Below are 24,781 nucleotides of genomic sequence, written 5' to 3'. Positions count from 1 at the left end.
AACGCGGTTTGTTGCTGTTTATGAGAGTATCTGATGAAGATGAACTAGGCAGGTTGGGTCTAGCTGGTTGAAAATGCATGTCTCTGGCTGTATTTTTTTATTTGTTTGACCACGTGTTTGTACGCGCGCGTGTGAGTATTTGCAAGCATGTGAAATTATGTGTATTTGTTTGTGGGTGTGTGTGTTTGCGTGTGCGTGCGCGCGTGTGTAACATTGATATAGGGAATCCTACCCTCAGAGAGCTTGTAAGAAATAGATAACATTTAGCTTAAATATCAAAATAGGTTCTGAAGTTGTGAACACGTCTAATGCTTGTCGTTCTTTTTCTCACTCATACCTTAACTTTCTGCTGTCAAGTAAAGTTTTACTAAAATGGAGCGGGGGGGGGGGGGGGGGGGGGGGGGGGGGGGGGCAACCACGAAGCACTATCTTTCCTCTTCTGAATATATTTATCCTCGAGATAGATTCGGGCAGGAGAAGTTGAGGGGGGATACATGACGTCAGTAAGTGTCTCCCGCTGGTCGGTGGCAGTTTTATGACAGCAAGATCAACATTTTACAACTCAGCCTCCGCGAGGCAGGCGATCAGAGAGAGTGAGGCTGGCAGGGAAGATTCGCGAGCTCCCATTGGTCCAAACCTGGTCACGTGTCTGACAGGCCACTCGTGGCCCACTTCAACATGCCAGAGCCAACAATATTGTTTTCTTCAATTACCCTTCAATTACCAATTAGTCTTGACAAATGATGGTTTAAATGTCTGTCCCTGTCAATGCAGGGAACAGACAAATTTAGACGGCAAACAGGGAACTACTAGGCTACTTCTTGAGTTTCCTTCGCTAGAAAAAATATACAACTACAGTAACACGGAGAGAACATGTGCGCTTGTTCGGGAAAATTCACGATGGATTTTAACACAGTTTTTACGACAATTGTGGTTTGGAATTTTTTCCTGGCAACTTTCTGTGATGCTTACATTTGGAATATTGCATGGGGATCTATTGGAACAGACGAGGATCTTAGCAACCACCCTAAAAATATATACAGAGACGCTTTGGAAAGACCGCAGTTGGATGAACCTACGTACCCATTTGACGTAAGTATATTGAGCTACTGATGATGTTGCCAATAGCAGTAACATTAATAAATAACAGCTTCAATGCATTATTACTGCAATTTGTTGTTATGCATGGACCCATTTAGGCAAGTGTAATAAAAAACGATCAATGTCGTTGTTTAGACTGTTCACAATATTGTAGAAGCGAAAAAAAATTAAATAAAAATAGAAATTACGACATCAGTTACAGCATCTTCTCCAATACACATGCCTATATATCAGACTGATTGCTTCAAAACATTTTTATAAGTGGCGAATAGCTGTATATTTCACTAACCAGTGGTTACAATAAGCATCATCAGCAGTTGCAATGTAAAGTAGTCACAAAACAGTAATGCAAAAAAGTTGATGAAGGCCCTATTGGGGGAGGGGGGGGGGGTTGAGTGCCCTATGCGGTCCCACTATCAGGGCACTGATTTACAACTGTTATGTGATTCAGACCACAAACCCTTATGTTTAAACTACAAGCATGTGTCGCGTTATCTCCGACTACTGACACAGTGAAAATCACCACAATATTTGCACAGTATTTTTTAAAGCTCATTGCAACGAGGTAAACATTTCTAGAATTTTTAGAATTGGGCCTCTTGGCTTATATATCTCAAAGATGCACCTTATTTATCCTTACAGCCATGTACGACAGATAAATCTTGCGGGCGTCACAGATTCTGCGATAAATTCTACGGAACATGCGAGCCCCACAGGCGGGAAGGCGATGCGTGTCGAAGGGACGGTCACTGCCAAAAGGGTTTCGACTGCATGTTTGGAAAGTGCCAAAAATCACAGAAAGCTGGCGAATTAGGTAAGGAGTTAATTTGTGAAATAAACGTGGGAAAAAATAAAGCTGAAAAACGAAAAAGAAATGGTACAGGGAAGCTTGTGAATAATTCCTTGTGTGAGTGCGTGTTTGTTTGTTTATGAGTTTGTGCGTGTGTGTGCACGTGTGAGTGTGTGTGTATGTAAGGGATAGATCAAATTCGTTCACTATAACTATAGGCATTTTAGAGCTCCAGTCGAATATTTTGACAAGAGACAGCAGTTACAACCAATGCTTTACCCACGGAAGAACAAAGCTGAAAATATGCGACCAAAAGGCAAAAGTAATCAAAAATGATACACTTAACCGGTGCAAGTAACTTAAAATTGTCTGTGGGGACGCTGGGTACTACCGGCAGTCCTTTTAACTTAAAGTGCAATCTTTTCCTAGCACCATGGTCTCACAGCGGGTTCTGTGAGGTTTCTGGGTGCACGTCAAGGTTTTTTGTCATGTTTCATTAAGAGAAAAACAGAGCCGATTGTTTTCATGCCTTTTAAGAATGGTGCACGCCCCTATTTATAGATGTTGGTTTAATTTTAACGAAGGGTGGACGCGAAACGCCGGGAAATTTAAGGAGACGAAATAACAACAAACAGGCGACGGTGTTACATTCACTAATAGCATTTTATTTGTGTTTATTTTTACTTGAACAGTTTGCGTAATGGATATTGGGGAATGTGTTGAGCAGTCAATGCCTTATGTTTCGTGTTGTAATGACGAGGACAGGGGGGTCTTTTTCATAAAATAAAACTCTGGGATTTTGGAGTTTAGTGTATCGTCATCCCTGGAGCCAAGCCAGAGTCGGATGAAGATAGTCGTGAGAAATGCTTTTCCTCTGGTTCAGAAATGTTGGTTATTTTGGGCTCCAAATGATGCTGTCATTTTAGATTGGCGTTCAATTTACACGGCACTAGGAGAATAAAACTCGAATTTTTCGTGAGCGGCTACTGGGTTAGATAAATGCAGTTTGTGATCTACCATTTGTGTGGTCTGCCATTTTGTTTAGTTTTCCAAACAAACTCCCTCGGAGTATCCAGTGGAGATAATAGCTGGTCTAACCGTGACAGAGACAGGTCGATCACGAACAATAAATCTCGCCTTTTTCACCTGCCAACGAACCGGGCTACACTGAAAGGCAAACTACTATATCGAGTCGTCTGCCAAGATCGTCTGCCACACACGCGCTTTCTCTTTCAGTAAACTAAGTAGGCCCCTATTATTATTGCTCAACTGCGACTTCTTTCAAAGCAAATCAGTCGTGTTCAACGCACTGTCCGGTATCTGCAACCTGCTGTGCGATATCAAAATAAGAACAAACTGACCAATTATAAAAGTGGGGTTGCAGCCAAGAATATCGAAGAAATACAAACCGCAATAACTTACGCTAATATAACTTGTACAATATTGTCCCTTATAAGAGTCTGGTGAATTATATTTGCGGTAGATCTTGATATTGAGATGATATTTATGTGTGCGTGTATGCGTGTGTGTGTGTGTGTTTTTGTGCGTGCGTGTGCTGTGGAGGTACTCTAATCGGGATAAGATTATTCTCGCGTAAATCGGATAATTTTTTTGTCCTAAATGCATTACAAATCAGCCAACTTTATGTCAAACGTATGATCCTCGAATTTCTATCATTCTTAAATAAAAAAGAAATGAAAAAAAAAAAAAAAAAAAAACAACATCACAGCGACCCACTTCTGATGGCACCTTGCCAGGTAGATCATCGTACGTGGCATGTTTGGCAGTTCAATGTCGCCCCAGCGGGGGAGACAATTAACCAAAACGCCGCGACGTGAAGCAGGGTTAAGTGTCGCGAACATATGACAGAAGTGTAATACGATCCCACCAGTCACCTTGAATTAAGTGTCTGAGAGAGAGAAAGAGGGGGAGAGAGACAGAGATAGATTTATGTGCCACTGCGGTGTGTTGAGTGGTGAAAGAATTCGCGAGTTTGGCAGCGGTGCTTTTCTCTACTCTCTGGCAGGCGTTGTTTGAAAGGGGTTTGCACAGATGTTGTCGTCGCGAGATGTCACTTGCGAGTTTAATGGTACACCTGAGTAGGAAGAACGTGTTTTTTTTATGGTCAGTGGAACGGGAGATGATGGTTTTTTGAAAGTTGTAATTAAAACTTGTTAAAATCAATAATTCTCAATGTAGTTTCCATTTTTTTTAAATTTCAAATAATGTAAAAGAAGAAGAAATATTTAAGTTTTTTCAGCGAAATTCCTTCTCATGATAACATTCTGAATTTTATCTATGATTATTCTAATCATCTCATTCTATTATTATAACAGGTGCCCGTTGCAAGCATGACCGTGACTGCGGCAGTAGCATGTGCTGCGCTCGACAACACGGGGAAAAAGTTTGCAAAGCCAAGCTTCAACTTGCCGAGAACTGCTACGTTCCTAAGGGTGGCCTAGACTACAGTCTCAACGAACTCTGCCCGTGCGATAAAGGGCTCATTTGTAAAGACACTGGAAGAAAAACACCCAGAGAGTAAGTAGGGTTTCCATGCTAATGCTGATATAATATCACCTTTGTTTTATTTACTCATTATTTTCGTTATTTCTGAGGTTTTCTTTTTTAGATTATGTCTATACGTCCTCCCTGTTCATTTTCCCTTACCACTTCTCTGTTCATTTCTATGCGTATTTTGCACATTGCCTTTTATAATTCACAGATAATTCACAGGTATTTCTGCTCCATTCAAATCTTATCAAATGATAATTTTCCTTTTAATGTAGAAACATGAACCGTGAATACATTTTGAGATAAATAAAACTAAAACAATAGGAATAATCGCCCTCGTAGCCTTGACCAACAGAATAAAGAGTATTATTTTCTTTTCCAGGGAGGAACTCACTTGGCAGTACTGGAGTTCGTTCGAGCACATGAAGTGCGCTCACCCATGAGCATTCGCAGTCTTCTCCGTCTGTCTTCTCTACCACAATTTGCCACTAACGCTCAAAGCCAATATTGGATATGCTTTTATGAATTGCATGTAAATAATCCTGGACTGGACTTGTAAATAGAAATACCAAAACTTTGTACATAGAATTGATTATTTACATCAGTGATGCCAAATATGAACGGTTCAGGAAAAGTTGAATGCTATGAACGCTTGCTTACGGACGCAATTCCCTACTTTGGATCCGTATTCTACGAAAAAGTGACTTACTAATTGGAGAAAAGGACGGGTTATGAACAGGACACATTCTACATTTTATCCACAGTGGAAATGCTGGAAGAACGGCATTTCATATCAGTAGAAAGGCCAAAAGTTAAAGAAGCTGCTCGGTCTTGAGAACGGTGAATAAACCCTAGGCAGGGTGTTTCGGGAATTGTCATGTTATGAACAGAATTTCGCAACAGATTTTTTTATTGCGAATAAGTAATAGCCTATGCATTTGCAAAAAAAATGTTTTCAGTATGATCATCAACTTCAATGGCGCTGATTTCGTTTTAATTAACAAATGGATATGAAATTCCACAAAATGCTAAATATCTGTACATATGTATAAATTAAAAAATTGTAAATAAGATTTATTGTAAATAAGTAAATATTTCTACATAAGTCATGTGGCGGGCCATAGAGAGGCAATTTATATGTTAATATCTGCTGGCCTGAGATGCAATAAATTTATGGAACCTGAATGATTACAGATGTGAAGAGTAATGGTTTTGAAAGATGTTTATTTATATATTTTTGAAGATTCAAGTAAGATTAACATTAAAGACACATTTTTTAAAAATATCGACGTTTTACTGTTTTGATGTACATGTCGTAAGGTCATTAACATCACGTTGGCTTAAATGTATTCATTGAAATCATAAACTGGGATCGATTTAAGAAGAGGGAGAGAGATGGGAAAAGTGTAAGGAAGGAAAAATAGAGAACATAATTTCATTATTTCGAACGAAGACCCTGAACACAAAATCTTCACATTGTAATTATCACCATTTTAATTATTTTTCCTAACTGCACATCATCTGTATGAAATTCACAAGTTAAAATACAAAATACATTTTATTACAACCCTCGCTTTTTAACAAACTTATACCGGCAGTTTTATAGAAAAATGATGGAAATGCTGTTGCTTTAATCTTACTAAAATATCCGTGCACTTTGATAAACAGCGTCATCTGCAGCCAGAGTTAAAAAAGGGTAATTATAAACAAGATTATGAGAGCTAATACAATGGAAGTAGAATGAAAAGTGTTTATTGACAGAGACAATGGCGTTTAGTAACATCATATGAAAGTCTGATAAGAGATGTTTGTATTAACGTCTTATGCAATTTAAACATGTAGCAAAACCTGGCGGCAACAGGGCGTAGAGCATTTAATTCCCCGCCATCTGAAGATCCTCAGGTGGCCCACGCCAACCTCATCCTTCTTACACAGCCACACTAGCAGCAGCTGCCCTCAGAAACGCCACTATCCCCCTGCTCACTGTTATCAGTCCGTTGTAATGATCCGCTGAGTGTACCATTACAGGTTGATCTGATGCACCGGAAGTCACACCTGGGGCACCGATATCAACAAAACCATTCTCATGATCGGCCGAGGGTTCCACTGCGGGATCTGAGGCGCCTGAAGTCGCTGGTGGGGCACCGAAAGAAACAAAACCGCCTTCATGATCGGCCGAGGGACCCCCTGCAGAATCTGAAGCACCAGAATTCGCTGCCGGGGCACCGAAAGCAACAAAGCCATTCTCATGATCGGCTGAGTGTTCCACAGCAGGATCTGAGGCACCTGACGTCGCTGCCGGAGCACCGAAAGCAACAAAGCCATTCTCATGATCGGCTGAGTGTTCCACTGCAGCATCTGAGGCACCAGAATTCGCTGCCGGAGCACCGAAAGCAACAAAGCCATTCTCATGATCGGCTGAGTGTTCCACAGCAGGATCTGAGGCACCTGACGTCGCTGCCGGAGCACCGAAAGCAACAAAGCCATTCTCATGATCGGCTGAGTGTTCCACTGCAGCATCTGAGGCACCAGAATTCGCTGCCGGAGCACCGAAAGCAACAAAGCCATTCTCATGATCGGCTGAGTGTTCCACAGCAGGATCTGAGGCACCTGACGTCGCTGCCGGAGCACCGAAAGCAACAAAGCCATTCTCATGATCGGCTGAGTGTTCCACTGCAGCATCTGAGGCACCAGAATTCGCTGCCGGAGCACCGAAAGCAACAAAGCCATTCTCATGATCGGCTGAGTGTTCCACAGCAGGATCTGAGGCACCTGACGTCGCTGCCGGAGCACCGAAAGCAACAAAGCCATTCTCATGATCGGCTGAGTGTTCCGCTGCAGCACCTGAGGCACCAGAATTCGCTGCCGGAGCACCGAAAGCAACAAAGCCATTCTCATGATCGGCTGAGTGTTCCACTGCAGGATCTGAGGCACCTGGAGTCGCTGCCGGAGCACCGAAAGCAACAAAGCCATTCTCATGATCGGCTGTGTGCTCCACTGCAGGATCTGAGGCACCGAGAGGAACTGAGGCAGGAGCAGGAGCACGGGCTGCAGCCGCTCGGAGTGACGCAACTATCCCTCTAGTGTTGGAAACAAAGCCATTGTAATGATCGGCAGAGTGTTCAACGGCTGCAGCGGCTGGGGCAAACTTTTGCTTCAGTGCAAAATATCTCCCGGGGCGACCAAAATAATATGGCGCCATGTCGTCATGGTTACATGGGACCTCACTAGCTGCGCATGAGCAAACCACCTCGCCATTAGCGTTCCTTGTGCAGCCCCTGGTGGTGACAGCAACATTGGTCTCGCCGGCATGGCAACCACGGATCACAACTGAACAAGAAATAAGAAAGAACATGATGAAAAGAAAAATTAAGAGGGTGAAAAAAATGAATAGAAAGAAGAAAGAAAGAAAAAAGAGAGAGATATTATGTAATATGCACATGTTCAATGTATGCTACATACATGAAGGAAAAAATCATTATAAACTCAAAGAGAATAAATCATTACAAAGAATAGTAGAAAGAAAAGACAAAATGGAAGGAAAGTTCAACGGTTGATCAGATTAATAATGAAAAAAAATAGACAAATATCTTACACCCAGACTTAGGATTCCATCTACTGTAGCAGGCGCCCGAGTCGCAGTACGAGACAGCCACACCCGAGTCTTCATCAGGATTTGCGCATGCGCCAAAGCCAGCATTCACGTCTTCAACGTTGAACTCGCAGTAATAGCAGCCTGGAAAACACGCACTCAAAAACTTCTTAAATAGTCAATAAAACAAATATGCTTTATCATTAAAAGGGGTTGATTCTAAACCCATTGTAAATGTGTCCCTAAACATGCAATATTTTAGAATTACATCTTTTCAGTGATGTACGGTTAAAAGGGACACTTTTTCTATAGTGAGCAATACGTACTTAGTGAACATGCTTAATATTAATATCATAATACTATCACTAATAATGATAATCCATTAAAAGTCTAGAATATATTGAAAAGTTCAGGACACATTACGAAAAAGAAATATTTAAAAATGCAAGATAATTAACTATAAAAAATCAGATAAAACGTATTAACTCCCTCGCAACGGACACGCTAGCATTAAAATCGTTAGAAAGTGAACAAAATTATGTGTAATGACCTCTAGGACAAACCAAACTTATGACAGAGTCGACTTTTTCTACTTACTGTATTCCACATTATTGGGGGCAACAGCGACGAAGAGGTTCAGCAGCAGCAGTGAAAAGTACATGATCACTTTGGCGGAGATATCAAGACTGTGTCCTCACTCCACCGAAAGGGTCCATATATGATACCCCTGTTTTGTTTTGGGCCAGTTTAGACTGTATTGGGACTGGACCTCCTCCCTTCCTCCCCCCACGTGTAACACTGGAATGCCTGCTTGATTGCTGTTTTATTCCCTTTTAACGTCGATAACATCGCTGTCAAAACTGGCTTTTCGATCTAGCGAATTTCAAAGCAGTGGTCTAAACGTGTCCCTTGGTATTGGTTTGCGCCAGGCTGTCACGGTCAGTCGTATTAAACCACTCTCACAGATACGCCTTTGTCTTTAATAATTGTCTTTTGTATTTTTATAATTTGATTTATGTTTCTTGTTTTACTCAGCGATAAGAAAAACACTATGTGTTTGTTCCTAATGGAGTGCCAGTGTACGAGTTGCAAGGACAGTTCGGTGGTGATTAATGTGAAATGATCTCGGGAGTGTGTAAGAGAGCTGATCAGGGTCGTAGACGGTGGCTGGGGGTAGTAGTGGCCAGCTGTGGAGCTCGGCAAAACCACCTTCGCATACTAATATTCATACCTCAGGCCCGTAGCCAGCAATTTCAAAAGGGGGGTTCTTTTTCTGAAAAAGTGGACCTTTTCCCATAAAACGCCATGTATCTAGATCAAAATTTTCCCAAAGTGGACTTTTTCCTAGCGAAAGGGGCGGTTCTTTCGAACCCCCCGACCCCCCCCCCCCCCCCCCCCCCCCCCGGCTACTGGTTTGTGCCTAGAGATGTGGTGTACACGTTTGTCAAATAATACACTGCCACCCTCTCGCGATAACAGTTCATATTGATTCTGTAAATATATATACTTGTACGTTTCGTCAGGAGTAAAAATTCTGTCCATAATTATAATCAAAGTCAAGAGGGACTTTGATTATAACAACAACTGAGAGTTCTCCCCCCATTAAATTCACACTGGTCAGGAATATTGTGTCGTCAGAAGGTCAAAATCTAGGGAAGGGAGAAACCAGGCTCAGTACCGTAGGGAACTCGCTCGCACATGGCAGATTGAAACATTGCAGACAATCTTCAAAATTCGGTCTTATCGTTATATTTTTTAATCACTCGTTCAAGTTTTTTCGCTTTTTTTATAAGCCCACCCGGAACGTTCCCGGTCAAATGACTTCACGTGCTTTATTTTCGTTTTGTTTTACACTGAGATTACTGTCTTCACCTGTGGTGTTATAGAGCACGTTGAGAGCCAAAGCCGTTCACACCTTGACGGTTTTAGTACTGAGAAGTCTTTGCTCTTTTAAATGTCGACTGTAAAGTTGCCCCGGCTACTGCATGACGGTATGAACAGTCTTGATAAGCAGGTGCCTAAGGGATGGGGGCACACAAAAGTAAGATAAGGTAAAACAATTGATACGATGCGGTTTTTTGAGAAAAAAAATCCATGATAATCCCAAGATAGAACTTTTTGATGCAAGGCCAGTTTGACATGCATGGTGTCATGCCGGTTTAAATAGCTGTTGACACATTTCTAGTTTGATGTGTGGTACATCGTGTAGTAAAAGATAGAGATCAATGGCCATCCCCGTCTAATCATGATTTTAAGGAATTTTAAGTGAATAGAAAGGGACTATTATTGACGATGCAGACTTAATGATAATGGCCAGCATTAATTTTTGTCAAAGCGGTGACTTATTCTAAACTCTACCGGTTTTTATGCAAGAGGTTATTTGCTGGGACCCAGGAGAGCCCGTCCTCGTTTCCGCGACTACCCGATTCCGTGGCCAGCTCGTTTTTGTGGTAAACTGACTTGCGTCATCTGGGATTTAAACACGTGACTTTCAATCCCAGGTCCGTAGCCAGCAATTTCAAAAGGGGGGTTCTTTTTCTGAAAAAGTGGACCTTTTTCCATAAAAACTTCATGTACCTAGATAAAATTTTACCCAAAGTGGACCTTTTCCGAGCAAAATCCCCCGAATCCCCCTGACTACGGGCCTGAATCCGTTACAATGGATGTTGATGACTACCGATTGACCTGTGCTGACCTTTCCACATGACCTTCACCGATGGAAAGTAGGTTGAGCAGTTTTCCTACACTTCTCCCCCCCCCTCCCCCTCCCGTTCATTCAAAAGCCAGTATCTGAGTCACGTGACAAGGTATATTACAATCACGGAATCTGAATGCGATTTTCAATTCTTTATTTCTGCGTACTGGGCGCGTGTTAGACGTTAAATTTGAAATAGATATTGTTTATTCGGAGTGTTTGATGTTTTGAAAGTATTGTTTTTGCGTATCATTTTCAATTTCACCTAAAACCTCTTTGTACGCCAGTTTAAAGTAATCAAACACAATTTTTAGAATTTTCCTTTTGGAAAAAAATACTACTTATAACATTCTAAAATACGAACCCACGTTTAAGTGTCTAAGCGGAGTTATCACGGAGCAGCAGAAGCTTCGTTGGTAGGCTTTATATCAAATAGAAGCTTTCTAACTTGTCACGGTGGAGGCAAGTTTGGATCTACATGTATATATATGCAATTACAATTGATGACCCGGGTGCCGTACAAATATATTTCCTCCGGCGCAACGCCAGTCCCAGACCATGGTCTAGTCAACGTTAAAGTATATGAAGCCATGTTTAAGAAGCCGACACGGTGCGTTCCTAGATAGATTATTATTATTATTATTGTTTATTTATTTATTATTATTTTTTTGCCATCACTTTGCTTTATGCTGAAATTTAGTCTGGCTTCACCTATGACGTTAAAGAGCACAACAGGATCAAAGGCAGTTCACTCCGGGACGGTTTTAATTTTAAACCATAGTCCAGTTAACTTAACTAATTGTCTTTAAAAGTGTATTCTCATTTCGCGTTTTTTTCTGATGAGATGTAATGATATGCGTCTCGTTTAATGGGTGAGTGAGGGATTGTCACTGTTTTTTTTTTTTTTTTTTTTTGCTACTTGCCGGTAAGCGCAGCTCATAAATCGACATTGTCACGAATATCGTTCACATAAAGTTGGTTCATAGCGTTTAAGCATAGTTTTAGTGTTGTTATCTCTACAGCTTTTGTCTAGAAGAGATGTAAAATTTTAATCTGTAAAGGCAATGAGATTGCACTAAAGAAGGACACATTTTCACCAGTGCAGCACTCCAAGCCGCATCTAAGATTTTCGATGCATGATTTTCATTCTCTCTCCAATCCCTCTGTACTTTTTTCTCTTCAACTTTGTCTTTTCTGCTGAAGGCCAATTTCGTCCAACTTATAATGTGATGCCATAAAACCGGGGGGGGGGGGGGGGGGGGGGGGGGGGGGGGGGGGGGGGGGGGGGGGGCTCTAATACACAATGAATTCTCACTATAACACATTTTGTAACATTTAACCACAAGTACATTTTTATTAATGGATTTATTTAGTCAATAATTTATATCCCGCGCCTGGAAATGCCTGAACAAATATTTTACAAATTACTTCGTTACTGTTGCTGTGAATGTGTTGTTATATTTAGCAAGTTAAGCTATATCTGACCAGTTAAAAAAAGCTCAGGTAATTTGATATAATATTTATAGAATTTCCATAACTGCTGATCATAGTTTAGGCAAGGATCTGAAGAAGCGGATTGTCGCCCGGCCCGGGGTTAAAGTATTAACCTGTTGTGTGCCCTATCGACATACGAGTAAGTGCAGACATTAGAAGAGAACGAATGCGACAGTTGAGACCTGCTTTTTGTGACCATCTACAACATTTTGAACAGAGATTGTAAAATGGTGTTTTAGTGGGGCACCTGTTAGCTAGGTAAGCTCGCAATAAATAAATATATAACAGAGAGAGAGAGAGAGAGAGAGAGAGAGAAGAGAGAGAGAGAGAGAGATTACACAAATGATAACAAACGTATCTTTATAGCTGAGATTTCAACTTTATTTTTGTAAACCAGATATAGGAGTGATCCTACAACATATTACACCCGAAAGCTAATGAGAACCCTATTATCAGTGGACTTAATAAACCTTTTTGCCGTAACCGTAAGGGCCTCCATAGCCATAGGGACGACCGTAGCCATAGGGACGACCGTAGCCATAGCGACCGCCGTAACCAGAGGGACGACCGTAACCGTAGCCTTTACCGTAACCGTCGTAGCCAGAGCTGTATTTTTCACCGTAGTATGGGGCCATGTTGTCATCGTTACATGGGACTGGACCGGCGGCGCAGGAGCAGACAACTTCGCCATTGGCATTTCTGGTGCAGCCGTTGATGACTGGGACGACGTTGGTCTCGCCGGCAAGACATCCACGGATCACGACTGGAAATAGGAAGACAAACAGAATACAGAGAGAGAATCACTTGGACATTTGAACTGAGAAGACATGGAATTCGTTGACTGTAGGTGGAGGTATAAAGTGGGGCATGACAGCTGGGATCTGGAGGGGGGGGGGACCTCGTTTAGCTGGGCATGTTTACATCCGTTAAACAAGAAAGGGGGATAATACAGGGGGCAGAGAATATTTTCACACTGTGCCCAACCCCATGTAAGTTCCAACGTCTGTCAACCCCTCAAAACTTTGATTACAATTCCGGGTGTATCTCATCAAATACTTGTACTCTCTTGTCGTGTTTCCGTTTGCAAGAGGTCCAAAACTTGGGGAGTGCATGTGCGTGTACGCGCTTTTTTTTTTTTTGAATAAGTGTGAGTGTACATGTGTGCTTGTGTGTGTTTATGTGTGTTATCAATGTGGTGACTTATCACTACTGCCACATGCTATATAATCCATCGACTATCACCGAGCATTCCAATAGAGCCATCCTAGCTCCGGTGGCACAATCGGTTAGCGCGCCGTACTTATAGACAGTACTCCGCCCTGATAACAGGGTTGAGGCATGCGGAGGTTGTGAGTTCGATCCTCACCCGGAGCAATGTGAATTTTTACTACATGTATCATCAAATGCGCTGGTGCATCAGAACTGATGTCAATTAGACCCCATAGATTTTAGATCGATCTATCCCTGTGGGGAGTCTCACTTGTCTTACTGTCAGCTTAGCCGGCTTAAGCGTCTGTTCCGCCTACTGAAAACTGTAAGGGGGTAATTAACTATGGTGCGCGCTCAGCTGACTACAATTTATCGTGAACCCCCAGGGAGTTAGGTCGATCTAAATCTTAATCTCTGGATCGATCTAAATCTCTGGGAATACACCCTTAGGTACAGAACATATATTGCTTGTTGTGTGAAGTTTAAAATCTTCAGTTCAGTGACCTATACCCACAAATGTAGACAAATTTCTAAAGCAAAGCATACCTTGACGATTATGATAAAGATAATGCAATAGATAAAATAGATTACACGTCGATTATTTCGGGTAGGCAAACAATATAACGGATACTGCACAGACGCAAAAAGAGTTAAATAGTTTTAACATTGAATCCGGTGAGAAATCATTAATTGTACGACAAATTAAAAACTGAAAAGAAGTGCTGCATCAAACAAAACAAAAAGGCAGTCCTTTTGCATTTTGTTAAAACTCAATACATTCCATTATATTGGTTTACCATTATACAACAATGCATCACTTATCAGTGCTCTCTGACCACAGGGTGCGCTGACAGTCTGTTACAAAATCATTGCATGCTCATCATACCTTAATATCGCACACTAGTAATTTAACAATCCGCTGATATAAGAGGGCAACTTATCAGAGCTGTATATTTTTCCAGAACCTCATGATTAAAACGTTACAAAATAAAAACAAATACTGTAAAATATAATGCTATGTGTTCTCAGGACTTACATCCTGTGAGTGGGTTGTAACGGCTGTAACAGGTACCCGAGGGACATTCCCAGACATCGACACCGCTGGCTTCACTTGGGGCAGCGCAGGCACCAAACCCGGCATTGGAATCCCTGGTGTTGTATTCACATTGGTAGCAGTCTGAAAACAACGCACGGATATTAGTCTCGGTGTTTTGTTTGAATGACTATTTTTTTCGATTTCATCAATCGATCTTTCTCGAAGATGAGAAAAGATTGCAACGGCAATGGGCGTGAGAATGAGGTATTTGCCTTCGTAGCTTTTCGAAATGCTCCCAAAGAAATGTTTTTGGTTTATATTTATATAATAAAGGAAATGAGAAAATATGTTTGTTTAAAACCATGGATAGAAAAAGTAAGTGTCAACAGCTAGTTTCGTAAATGGACAAGCTATACTTCATTTAAAATAATGCTATGCCCAAGTTTTAGTCTCGCGGCTCGAAAAGCTCTTGAAACGTGAATATTAAAGGTACATGTTACTAAAATAGCCACGTTAGACATTATTCATGAAAAAAACTATTCTAAGCGATGAAATATTTGATATAGGTAGAGATCCTGATGATAGGTAAAAACATCAAACTCAGATCTCTCCATCCAAAAGCTGAAATGAAAAGTGACGAAACTTTAGCATTGTGATAATTAAATTACTAAATAATATAAAAGGAATGAATAAATAAAATGTTACTCACTGCTGTAGCCCTTGTCGGCAGCGGCAAAGCCGATGAAAGCAACGACGAGAAGGAATTTCATGTTGAAGGCGTCAGTGTTCCTGCACAGAGTTGAAGGATAGCGGCTTCTACCCAGCGGGTCCCCTTATATATATATCCCACCGACACCCCCAGCAACACGACACTTCAACCGACTTGTGGTAAAATATGCAAATTAACCTTCATTTTGACAAAGCGGTAGGTTTTTTTTTTCACTTAAACGGCGCATTTTAAAACAAATTAGTATGGGTCACAGAAGTACTTTAATATTTCAATAATTCAATTGTTATGGGTTTTGTTATTCTAGATATTTTGTCCATGCGATCGCATGGACTTTTCAATTGTATGTCCTGATTAGTACTTTGACGTATAACTGGATGACCCGGAATTGCATGTAAGTAGTCATATTTGTAATAAATGGATTACTGACGAACAGCAATAATAATTTCTTTGTTGTCCTGATTTAACCGTTACAGTTGATTAAATTGTTTTTGATGGCGGCTTTACATTGGCAGTGATTAGGTACCTCACGAACATATGGCAGTGCACGTACAAGTTCCCGCGAACTGTTTTCACTAAAATTCGATTCAAAAAGGGGTGACACTCGAAAATAAAAACGTGCGTCTTCATAGCATAAATAGAGCAAAGAAGCAGCCTTTGATTGCAATATAAATAAAATTCATTTTGCATACATTTTGTAAAGAAATAAATGTACTTTTTCTATAATTTTCCAATGATGATACTTTTTAAGTTAACCATATCCAAGTAAGTATTCTAGTGAGACCAGTTTTATTCACATTTTTTTCTGAAATTACTTTTATTGACCAGAGAGAGAGAACGCATGCATTTTTTAATTTGTTTTATTTTTATTGACTCACGCCCTTGTTCAACTACGCACGTGCACTTGCCTCTGATATATAGCTTTCCAGTATTAACAAACAAGTGCTTTTAATGCGTTAAAATCCCACCATCAAGGTGATGTCATAGAGAAATAGATTGTTTTCAGTATATAAAGGTATATCCCAATTATTCCACTATTGAATTCAGTTCTGTTTTATACTTATTAGCAGATTAAAAATAAATTATGAACAGAAACACAAATTCTTCAGCTTCAATACGAAAAAACGTATAGGTCCACATTTGTCCGAATTTGCTTGCCAGAAGTAATCAGAACTCAGTTTTTCCCTAAAATATCCTCAGCAGCAAGCGGAGGGTGATACGGCGACTCGCGTGTGACGTCCATTTTACATGGAAATCATGGCCCGTATGCCTCTGCCATTAATAAACTTCTAGAAGCGAAGTAAGCACGACATGATCACTGAAGGGATGGACAAATAAGCTGATAAATGAAAGAATGAATAAATAAGCTAATAAATAAGCTAATAAATAAATACACTAGCTTACCGCATGCTGCCGTCGTCGGGGAATTTCATCACATCAGTGCCTGACGAAGGAAAACTCGGATAGTGTATCTTTTTACTCATTTATGATTTATCAAACAGTTGTTCACGACGAAAGAAGTCACATTTTACTTTATTATTAATGTTTTAATGGTGGAAGTAAGTTTTTTTCTTCTTTTTTTCAGAAAAGGAGTTACGTGAAGCAGCTTTCATTTATGACACGACATACATATTGAGTAAGCAGGGATTCTGAGATATGTATTGGCTCCTTTTGTAATAAAAGTGGCTGAAAAGTCAAAAAAGGACACGTCACGGGAATAATTTAAACCAGAAATCAACTGAAACTGACGAATATGAAATTTATTTGTGTTATCAGAAGCGTGTCTGTAAACTGTTATCGTTTTGCTGTACAGTGTGTTGGAGTATTAGCTGTTACTTAAAGACATATATATTTCTTATATAAAAAAAGATTGCTCGAATTATAGCAGGTTTAATTGTTAGATGTATTCCTGATAACGGTTTTGATGCGATCATTAACTTTAATACTGCGCATGCTGATGGCATATTATGCTCACATCAAAGGCAGGCGTTGTGTCAGGTCTTTGCATTTTTGTTTGAATTTCTACGAATTTTCAGGCAACCTTTCTATTTCATTTGTCTACAAAGATGACCACAACGACATACACCGACTAAAGCTGTCAGTGTGTTTTCGAGTAACCAATTTGCTTCCTGGCAGCGTATTGCCGTGTCATGAGATCAGGTTCGTGTTCAGCTCTCATTATAAGTTAATTGAAATCCAGCGTGGCAATACAAAATTCAAGTTAAACGGAACATCAACAGATGTAACCGGCGACGACTGGATTATAAAAAAATATAAAAATGATGATAATCGTCATCATCATCATCATCAAATAAAAAAATGAAAATTACATTTCATATTGGAAACCCTTACAAGGTAAATGGTATGAGCTCCATTTCATTCCTTATTAGATTGAAAGAACAAATGGATGAATAATAATAAGAGTAATTATAAAAACATCATCATCCTAAGAAAATGTTAAGATTGGATAGATATCAAAAGAGGAGGGGTATCGTCTTTGTCATGAAACGGTCACTGTCCGGTCAGTCCCTGTAAACATGCCAAAGTTCAAACTGAAATAGACGGCAACTGTTTAGAGTTGACCACTGAACCACTGAGGCTACTGATATATATCTGCTGCCTGGGGTAAGCAGGGGGGGGGGGTCTCCGAATGATCATGAAAGGCAGACAGACATACAAACCTCAACAAATCCAACCGGTAGTTAACTGATTTACTTATTTCTTGTTTAAATCCGGCCTGAACGAGTTTGCAGACTTTTCCACACGCGCTCTAAATGGAAACCCACTTGGATTTTCATTTATCATCAGCTGGATGCTTTTACATGTGTCGGGAATAGATAAATTCACAAAGTCAAAATAAATAAATAAATAAATAAATAAATAAATAAAAAGAATTTATGACAAATAGAAAAATTGAAAAATAAATGAATAAGGTCTTGGTCATTGAGCACAGGCGAAGGGATTTTTTTTTTGTCAAACTGTAAGAAAAAAAAAGACGAAGCTTGCTATTTCACCGGGAGATAATGGCTGCATAACATGACATCTCATGATATCACCCCTTCACTCTCTGGCGTGTTACAGCAGTGTGCCCAAGCTAAATGAGATTGTTCATGGAAACGGTTTGTTCAAAAACTGAGAGTTTTCATTTCGATTTTTGTCAACGAGGAATGACATTACTAGCGAGACTTTGTTCATGAAGTCGTTTCGCCTTCACTGCTACTTTCCTGTATGTACAATGACAACTTTCCTTCCTTCATTCAAGATGTTTTAAATTTATTTTCAGATTTTCGTTTATTTGTATAATTGTTATTTGTTTACTCATAAAATGGTAACAAGTCGGTTTATATCATTAAAAGTTCACCTCTGTGTGTAGTATGCTGAGTTCAAATGAAAAGGGGATTTTTTTTCAGATACAACGAAGAGCGATGTGGTGTGGTAAGGTATTAGAGGGACTTTCTTCTTGATTGTTCTTTTTTTATTTAGCTCTTTAATGAGATGTAGCAAGACGGAAGAGAAAATACGGGAACCATAAATAATCCACCAGCCGGTAGGCGTTGAAGTTTGTTCAGTCATCATTTTACTTTATTTTAACTAAATATTAACTTAGGGACATGAAATAAGTCAGCAGTCGAACTGTCCCTCTATTCTATTCTATTCTATTCCATTCTTATATACTTTTGGTTTTGTTTTTTCTTAAATCTTTAAATATTAATATTTCCGTGTGCTCGTTTGAAAAAAAAAAAGAGAAATAGTAATGGAAAGCAACATATTTCCCAAACGAGGGTGAAATATAGATACATGTACATATACCATCTGCAAGCACCTCTGCAAAGTCACCATTATATAAAGAAACTGAGTATCTTTTTTCTCATTTTTGTTTATCAGATGAAACAATAGAGTTATTGTTCGATAGAAAGTTGCATGTTTGCTGAGACATGAGATCGGTAAACAGTTTGGCTTTATTATAAACAACCACAGCATAAGATGGACACTATGGTAAGCCATCAAAGTAAAGCCTCGTGAGAAGAGGGCACCGATATCAGCAAGCCACATCCCTTTGTTTCATTTGCACGGTGACAAAACAAATTCTGTTACGAAAGTGGGTGGTCTGTTGTAGCCTACATGTACAAGAGTGCTATTGCTGTGTCATTAACTTGGTTACAGTTTTGTTATATGTATTATACAGCCAATATTACAATGTAAACCCATTCACTTTCTTGAAAAACATGCTATCGATTATTTTCTTCTAACGGCTCTGCCTGAGGTTGAAAAGCCATGTCCTACCGTCTATCGATAGCCTGCCAGCTTATTCCCCAACTCACTTTTCATACAAATTCATATTTATACTCTATTTCTCCGTACTGACCACGCTTTTAATTGTTTTTATTTCCGTTGTCTGTGGCGTGATTATCATAACTTTTTCCATTTTGGTGTTGCATGGACAATACAGAAAATTGCAATACTATTGTGAAATGAACCAATCAGATATTTATTATATCTGACTTTTATCTTGTCCATCTTTTCTTACACTAAACAGTTTTCAGACCTGTTGACTATATATAAAACTTATCTTACACTCAATAAATTCCTGTCATTTTACTTATTTGGTCCTCTTTATTTATTACCTGATATTAGTGAAACCGTGAGCCATTAACTTTAAAACAATGAGTTCAGCCTGCAATTCAAATCTCTTAAGACCGCCCGATCACGACGACGCTTTGAGACCGTGACCCAAGTTAAAGCGGCGCGTTACGTGTTAAGAAAAATCACCGAGCAGACAAATTTATTTCACATTTACTTTATATTTTCCATTTAAAAAGATCAAATACAATCTGAGATGATAAGGGGGAGGGGGGTTGCTGAGATTTCAGGATCCCATCTCCGAAAAACAAATGCATAGTCTGAAAGGATTATATTGTAGTCCGTGTTGGTTGTTTGTTATTTTTAAAGTTTATTACTAAAAAGTACCACAATTTGTCGTAATTTAAGAGCGAGAGTAAGAGGTGTATGTAGAAAAATAATGGAAAGACAGTATATCAGTGAGTCACCCGTTATAAAGAGTTATATGGCACCGAAACAAGGCTGATAAAGATACAAACAATGACTTTTCATATGCTGAAAACAAAGAAAAAGGCAGTTTTGCCGTTATGAGGAGTATTTCATATATATATATCTGTTTCTGATGTTTTCAAAGAAGATGCATAAAAGGACCGATATTCCAAACGAGAAACTTAACGACAAGTGGGATGTATAATTAAGGGAATGTCATATGTTCTGCGAAGCAATAATCTGTTACGGATACAAGTATATCAGACAGACGACATGTCGTTAAAGCTCTTTAATGTAAAGGGAATTGTCTACACGAGTTCCCTTTTTCTCGTTTACCTGTATACGTGGATCCTGAATAACATAATGATGATTTATAATCCAATGAGGAAAATAGAACTACATTCTTGCTTTGTTCAATAATTGGAAAAATGGCGAGAGGGAGTCATCTGAAAATTCATGGTACAGTGCCAAAATGTAAGATTAGTGTGATATGTCCATGGCAGAAACCCGTTTAGCCATATGACAACTATTGAAATTAATTAGTGGGGAATTAATAATATATTTGAAAGCAATCTTTGTAAATATCCGTTTATAAATTGTTATTGTAATTTTAGTACATAATTAAAAGTAAATATAGTTTGGTTATGGGCTAACAAAACTGTACTCGAATCGATTTGTATAATTTATACATAGATTAATAATGAATAAATAAATATATATATATGCTTTAATAAATGATAATATTGTTTGTACTGCGGTGAATTATAGCATTGGAGCCCAGTATTTTCGTTAAAGGGTTTCATACGCATGCGCAAACATGTTGAGTGTGGAGAGATGCAAAACATCGCCTGCAAGAATGCCCCCGTCGTTCATTTGCTTTAATGAAATCGTGAAATTTTCTCGACCCATTGATAATACCCCATCTCTAACAAGCATATTGGTTTCGTGGTGACTACAAATTAGAAAGCCATTACAATGATAGCGATAAGGATACCCAAATATATGATGTCTATCACGCAATCTAATAACGCCCTAGTCTAGAATATATTGCCACTGTGCCTCCCACCGCCGCTCCTCCATTTGTTCAATCTGTTAAATACATCAATCATGGATAAAAGGGAGTCGGTACAAAAGTTCTTGAAAAAAAAAATAGAATTAAAATAGGGTCGCCGTAATGATACGCAACAGAATGCCCCGATGGCTTCTTCATGTAACACTTGTTGTTATATGTCTCTTCACTGGTGACGCTTTATTTATCAAAAAGTGGGCGTCTTTATTACTTTGTAAGAACTAATCAACCACCATCATCATTATTTTTAAAAGAATATAAGAGCGATGTGGGAGATAGGGAGAGAAAAACGATCCGTCTCGTTTTGATCCTTTGTGTGTATGATATACATATATTAAATAAATAAATAAATAAATAAATAAATAAATAAATAAATAAATAGATAAATAAATAAGCAAGCAAACAAACAAACAAACAAATAAATAAATAGATAAATCCATATACACATGGGAGGGGGTGTTGATGTCGGTAGGGTGACCCCTTTACAAACCCGCGCGCTAAAAACTATATCACAATGTGCTTACTTGAGTAGTATACGCCGCAGTCTATCTCTCCTTGTCTCTCTCTCTCTCTCTCTCTCTCTCCTTCACTCACTCCCTCCCTCTTTCCCTCTCTCTCTCTCTCCTACAAATTCAATCACTATCTGGTCAATTTTCATTAGTTTACAGGGCCGTAGCCTGAGCAAAATGCCAGGGGGGGCAGTAAGCGGACACGAGGGGGCGAAGGCCCCGAGGGGGGAGGGGGTGGGAGGGAGTGTCCCCCTCCCACGGTGCGGAAAATTTTAAAAAACTGTTTGTATAATACTGCATTCTGGTGCATTTTAACTGTTATTTATTGCTCAACCAGAAGTCAGAAATTGTGGGTTTATTTTACCATAAGTACAGTCATTTTTTCAACACGACACGCCAATTGGACTTCATTTTGTAGATTGTCTCAGGATCAGGAATAACGTTTCTTCCTCTGTGGGCAAGCAAGAGAGCCAATCCGCTAAGGCCTTCCTCTCCCATGCTTGTGCGTGTCCATAGTTTCAGACGACGGAGGGCTGAAAATGATCTCTCGCATGCAACACTGCCCACTGGTGTTGCAAGGAAGATTGTAAAGATCCTACGAAGTGCAGGGAAATAGTCATGGTCACAGGGCTGCATCCTTTGGCCGCATATCCTTAGGAACATCACTAAATAACAGTTTCCACTTTCCATTTCAACTTCTAGGTTGTCTTCCTCATGAAGAAATTTTCCATAGTAGGACATGATATCACTAATATGCTGTGGCTGTAGCGACTCCAAATTGTGAGGAACAAGAACGTCATGATCAGCTGCTACCAAACCTGCATGCTTTGGTTCAAACCTTCTTTCAGATATTTTTTTTACCTTTGCGATTATTTTTTTTTTGCACCTCAAATCCCAGGGGGGGCAGCTGCCCCCCCCTGCCCCCCCCGAAGGCTACGGCCCTGGTTTAAGAAGTTGGGAAAATTAGCCCACCGGTTGAAAACAATCGACCTGTCCCGTCCATTGCTTTGATGTAAAAATTCACCGATAGATGGCAGCTATGGTGTGAGGATAGAGTCACGGATAAACCCCGAGAAAAAACAGGGCTCTTAAGCGGCAAGGCATTTCTTCTAACGGGTTTCTTAGAGTTTCAGCTGGAATTAAATTTCAGGCAAAGTGCTTTGTTCTGGTTCTGGTGTGAATCCAGGGTCCAAGATGTCTAAAAAGGCAAAATAGTCCACTTCTCAAGTTCTTGCTTGACCGCCTGCCCTTTTAGACTCTGGCATCTATGGAAAAACCTTGGGCTGTCAATCAAGCATTGCCAAAATTCCGTTAACAGATTAAAATTGTTTTATTTTCATTTAAATTAGAATAAACTGAAATCTGTAGGATCCCGGAACTTTTGGAATTCTGTGTGAAATATTTGCCAGTAAAAATCAGAGCCAGCCGCAGCACACGAACGAAACGTAGTGCCTCGTTATGAAACCAGACAACTTTTGTGTTTTTATTCTTCAAATATGAAAAAAAAAACAATTGAGTTAATAAATAGGCTAACGTTATGAACGTATTATATCGTTTGTTTTATATTAATTATTATTTAAGATCATAATAATAAACAAGTCGCATTTCGATGTACTCCATGCTATGACCTTTATATAAAAATAGCAATTTTTACGAGATTACAAATTGTATCGCATTGTTTGGTTCCATTGCCTCGCTTCCAAAAATTAGAACAGGCGCTCCAAAATCGTAAAACGAAGTTAAAAATTTTATATTGGCCGAGTCCCCCCACTGTTAAGAATATCCTCGCAGCATTATCTGCAGTTAACCTTCCTACGATTTTCAGTGTATTTTGCAATATAATTTACAATCCTCCAGATGAAGAATTTTATTAATCAAGAGTGGGGGAGGTGTGAAAATCCCCATTGGGGCCACATATAACACTATAAATACAATGGGAATCCCCTTAAAATGAAGGTAAAATAAATATTTTTCTAAGGAATTCAGACGGATTTACTTTTCAACATAAAATCAATAGAACAGGCTTCAAACAACTGCGCATGTGCGAAAAGTGCGCTGTTTGAAATGAACAAGTTGGTGAAATTGACAAAGCCTGCCGGTGTTTACCGTCTGGTTGATTTTATTTCATTAGCTCACTGGTGTCTTTTTGAAAGTTTATATTAGAAATGTTCTATTGATTTTATGTTGTAAAAAGTAAATCCGTCTGAATTCCTTAGAAAAACATTTATTTTACCTTCATTTTTTAACTTCGTTTTACGATTTTGGAGCGCCTGTTCTAATTTTTGAAAGTGAGGCAATGGAACCAAACAATGCGATACAATTTGTAATCTTGTAAAAATTGCTATTTTTATATAAAGGTCATAGCATGGAGTACATCGAAATGCGACTTGTTTATTATTATGATCTTAAATAATAATTAATATAAAACAAACGATATAATACGTTCTTAACGTTAGCCTATTTATTAGCTCAATTGATTTTTTTTCATATTTGGAGAATAAAAACACACAAGTTGTCTGGTTTCATAACGAGGCACTACGTTTCGTTCGTGTGCTGCCAGCCGCAGGTTAAAGAGATATATATGTTATAGTGAGGAATGACGACAGCAGTTTGGAGCTTTTGAACGTTTATTCACCGACTCTCTCTTCATACAACTTCACAAATATTTATACTCAATATTCCGTACTGATCACGCACTTACTTGTTTTCTTTTCCATTGTCTTTGCGTGATTACAAAATATTTTCCTTTTTCATGTTGCAAGTCACTATGCAACATTTCCTTATTAGGTAATCCCTAAGAGACTTGTTTTCAATTAAAGATATCTAAAATATTATTTGGATTACTCATACTTGGATCTTATCCAAAACTCAGTTATCATGTGATAAATAGATGATCAAAATTAAAATATGTTATGAAATTAACCAATCACATTAACTGTTATTGACTTTGACCTTTTCCATCTTTTTCTGACACTAAAAACATGTTCTACACTTGTTGA

At 39.2% G+C, this 24,781-nt stretch overlaps 3 protein-coding genes and 1 non-coding gene across 4 annotated transcripts; 2 read left to right on the top strand and 2 right to left on the bottom strand.

Moving 5' to 3' along the window:
• The first annotated feature begins 558 nt into the window (after window positions 1-558).
• LOC106171649 (dickkopf-related protein 3) lies at window positions 559-5,687 on the top strand. Its single transcript, XM_013552088.2, has 4 exons — window positions 559-1,092; window positions 1,744-1,915; window positions 4,228-4,429; window positions 4,785-5,687. Exons 1-4 carry the CDS (start codon window positions 874-876, stop codon window positions 4,843-4,845), a joined length of 654 nt encoding a protein of 217 aa, XP_013407542.1. The 5' UTR covers window positions 559-873; the 3' UTR covers window positions 4,846-5,687.
• A 185-nt stretch (window positions 5,688-5,872) lies between these two features.
• On the bottom strand, window positions 5,873-9,289 carry LOC106171659 (uncharacterized). The gene is made up of 3 exons (XM_013552097.2): window positions 8,592-9,289; window positions 7,998-8,138; window positions 5,873-7,732 (listed from the first exon to the last, which is right to left on the bottom strand). The coding sequence occupies exons 1-3, from the start codon at window positions 8,653-8,655 to the stop codon at window positions 6,330-6,332; spliced, it is 1,608 nt and encodes a 535-aa protein (XP_013407551.2). The 5' UTR covers window positions 8,656-9,289; the 3' UTR covers window positions 5,873-6,329.
• Window positions 9,290-12,553: 3,264 nt separating this feature from the next.
• LOC106171668 (uncharacterized) lies at window positions 12,554-15,733 on the bottom strand. Its single transcript, XM_013552105.2, has 3 exons — window positions 15,138-15,733; window positions 14,429-14,569; window positions 12,554-12,946 (listed from the first exon to the last, which is right to left on the bottom strand). Exons 1-3 carry the CDS (start codon window positions 15,196-15,198, stop codon window positions 12,645-12,647), a joined length of 504 nt encoding a protein of 167 aa, XP_013407559.2. The 5' UTR covers window positions 15,199-15,733; the 3' UTR covers window positions 12,554-12,644.
• Window positions 13,451-13,557, top strand: Trnai-uau (transfer RNA isoleucine (anticodon UAU)). The gene is made up of 2 exons: window positions 13,451-13,488; window positions 13,522-13,557. It is a non-coding gene; the product is annotated as a tRNA-Ile (tRNA).
• Window positions 15,734-24,781: the final 9,048 nt, after the last annotated feature.

Source organism: Lingula anatina, chromosome 5 (assembly GCF_051362555.1).
Source record: "Lingula anatina isolate TDL-2025a chromosome 5, LinAna3.0, whole genome shotgun sequence".
In the NCBI taxonomy this organism is placed as follows: domain Eukaryota; kingdom Metazoa; phylum Brachiopoda; class Lingulata; order Lingulida; family Lingulidae; genus Lingula; species Lingula anatina.
The sequence above is the reverse complement of the archived record's forward strand: the minus strand, read 5'-3'. Positions and strand labels throughout refer to the sequence as shown.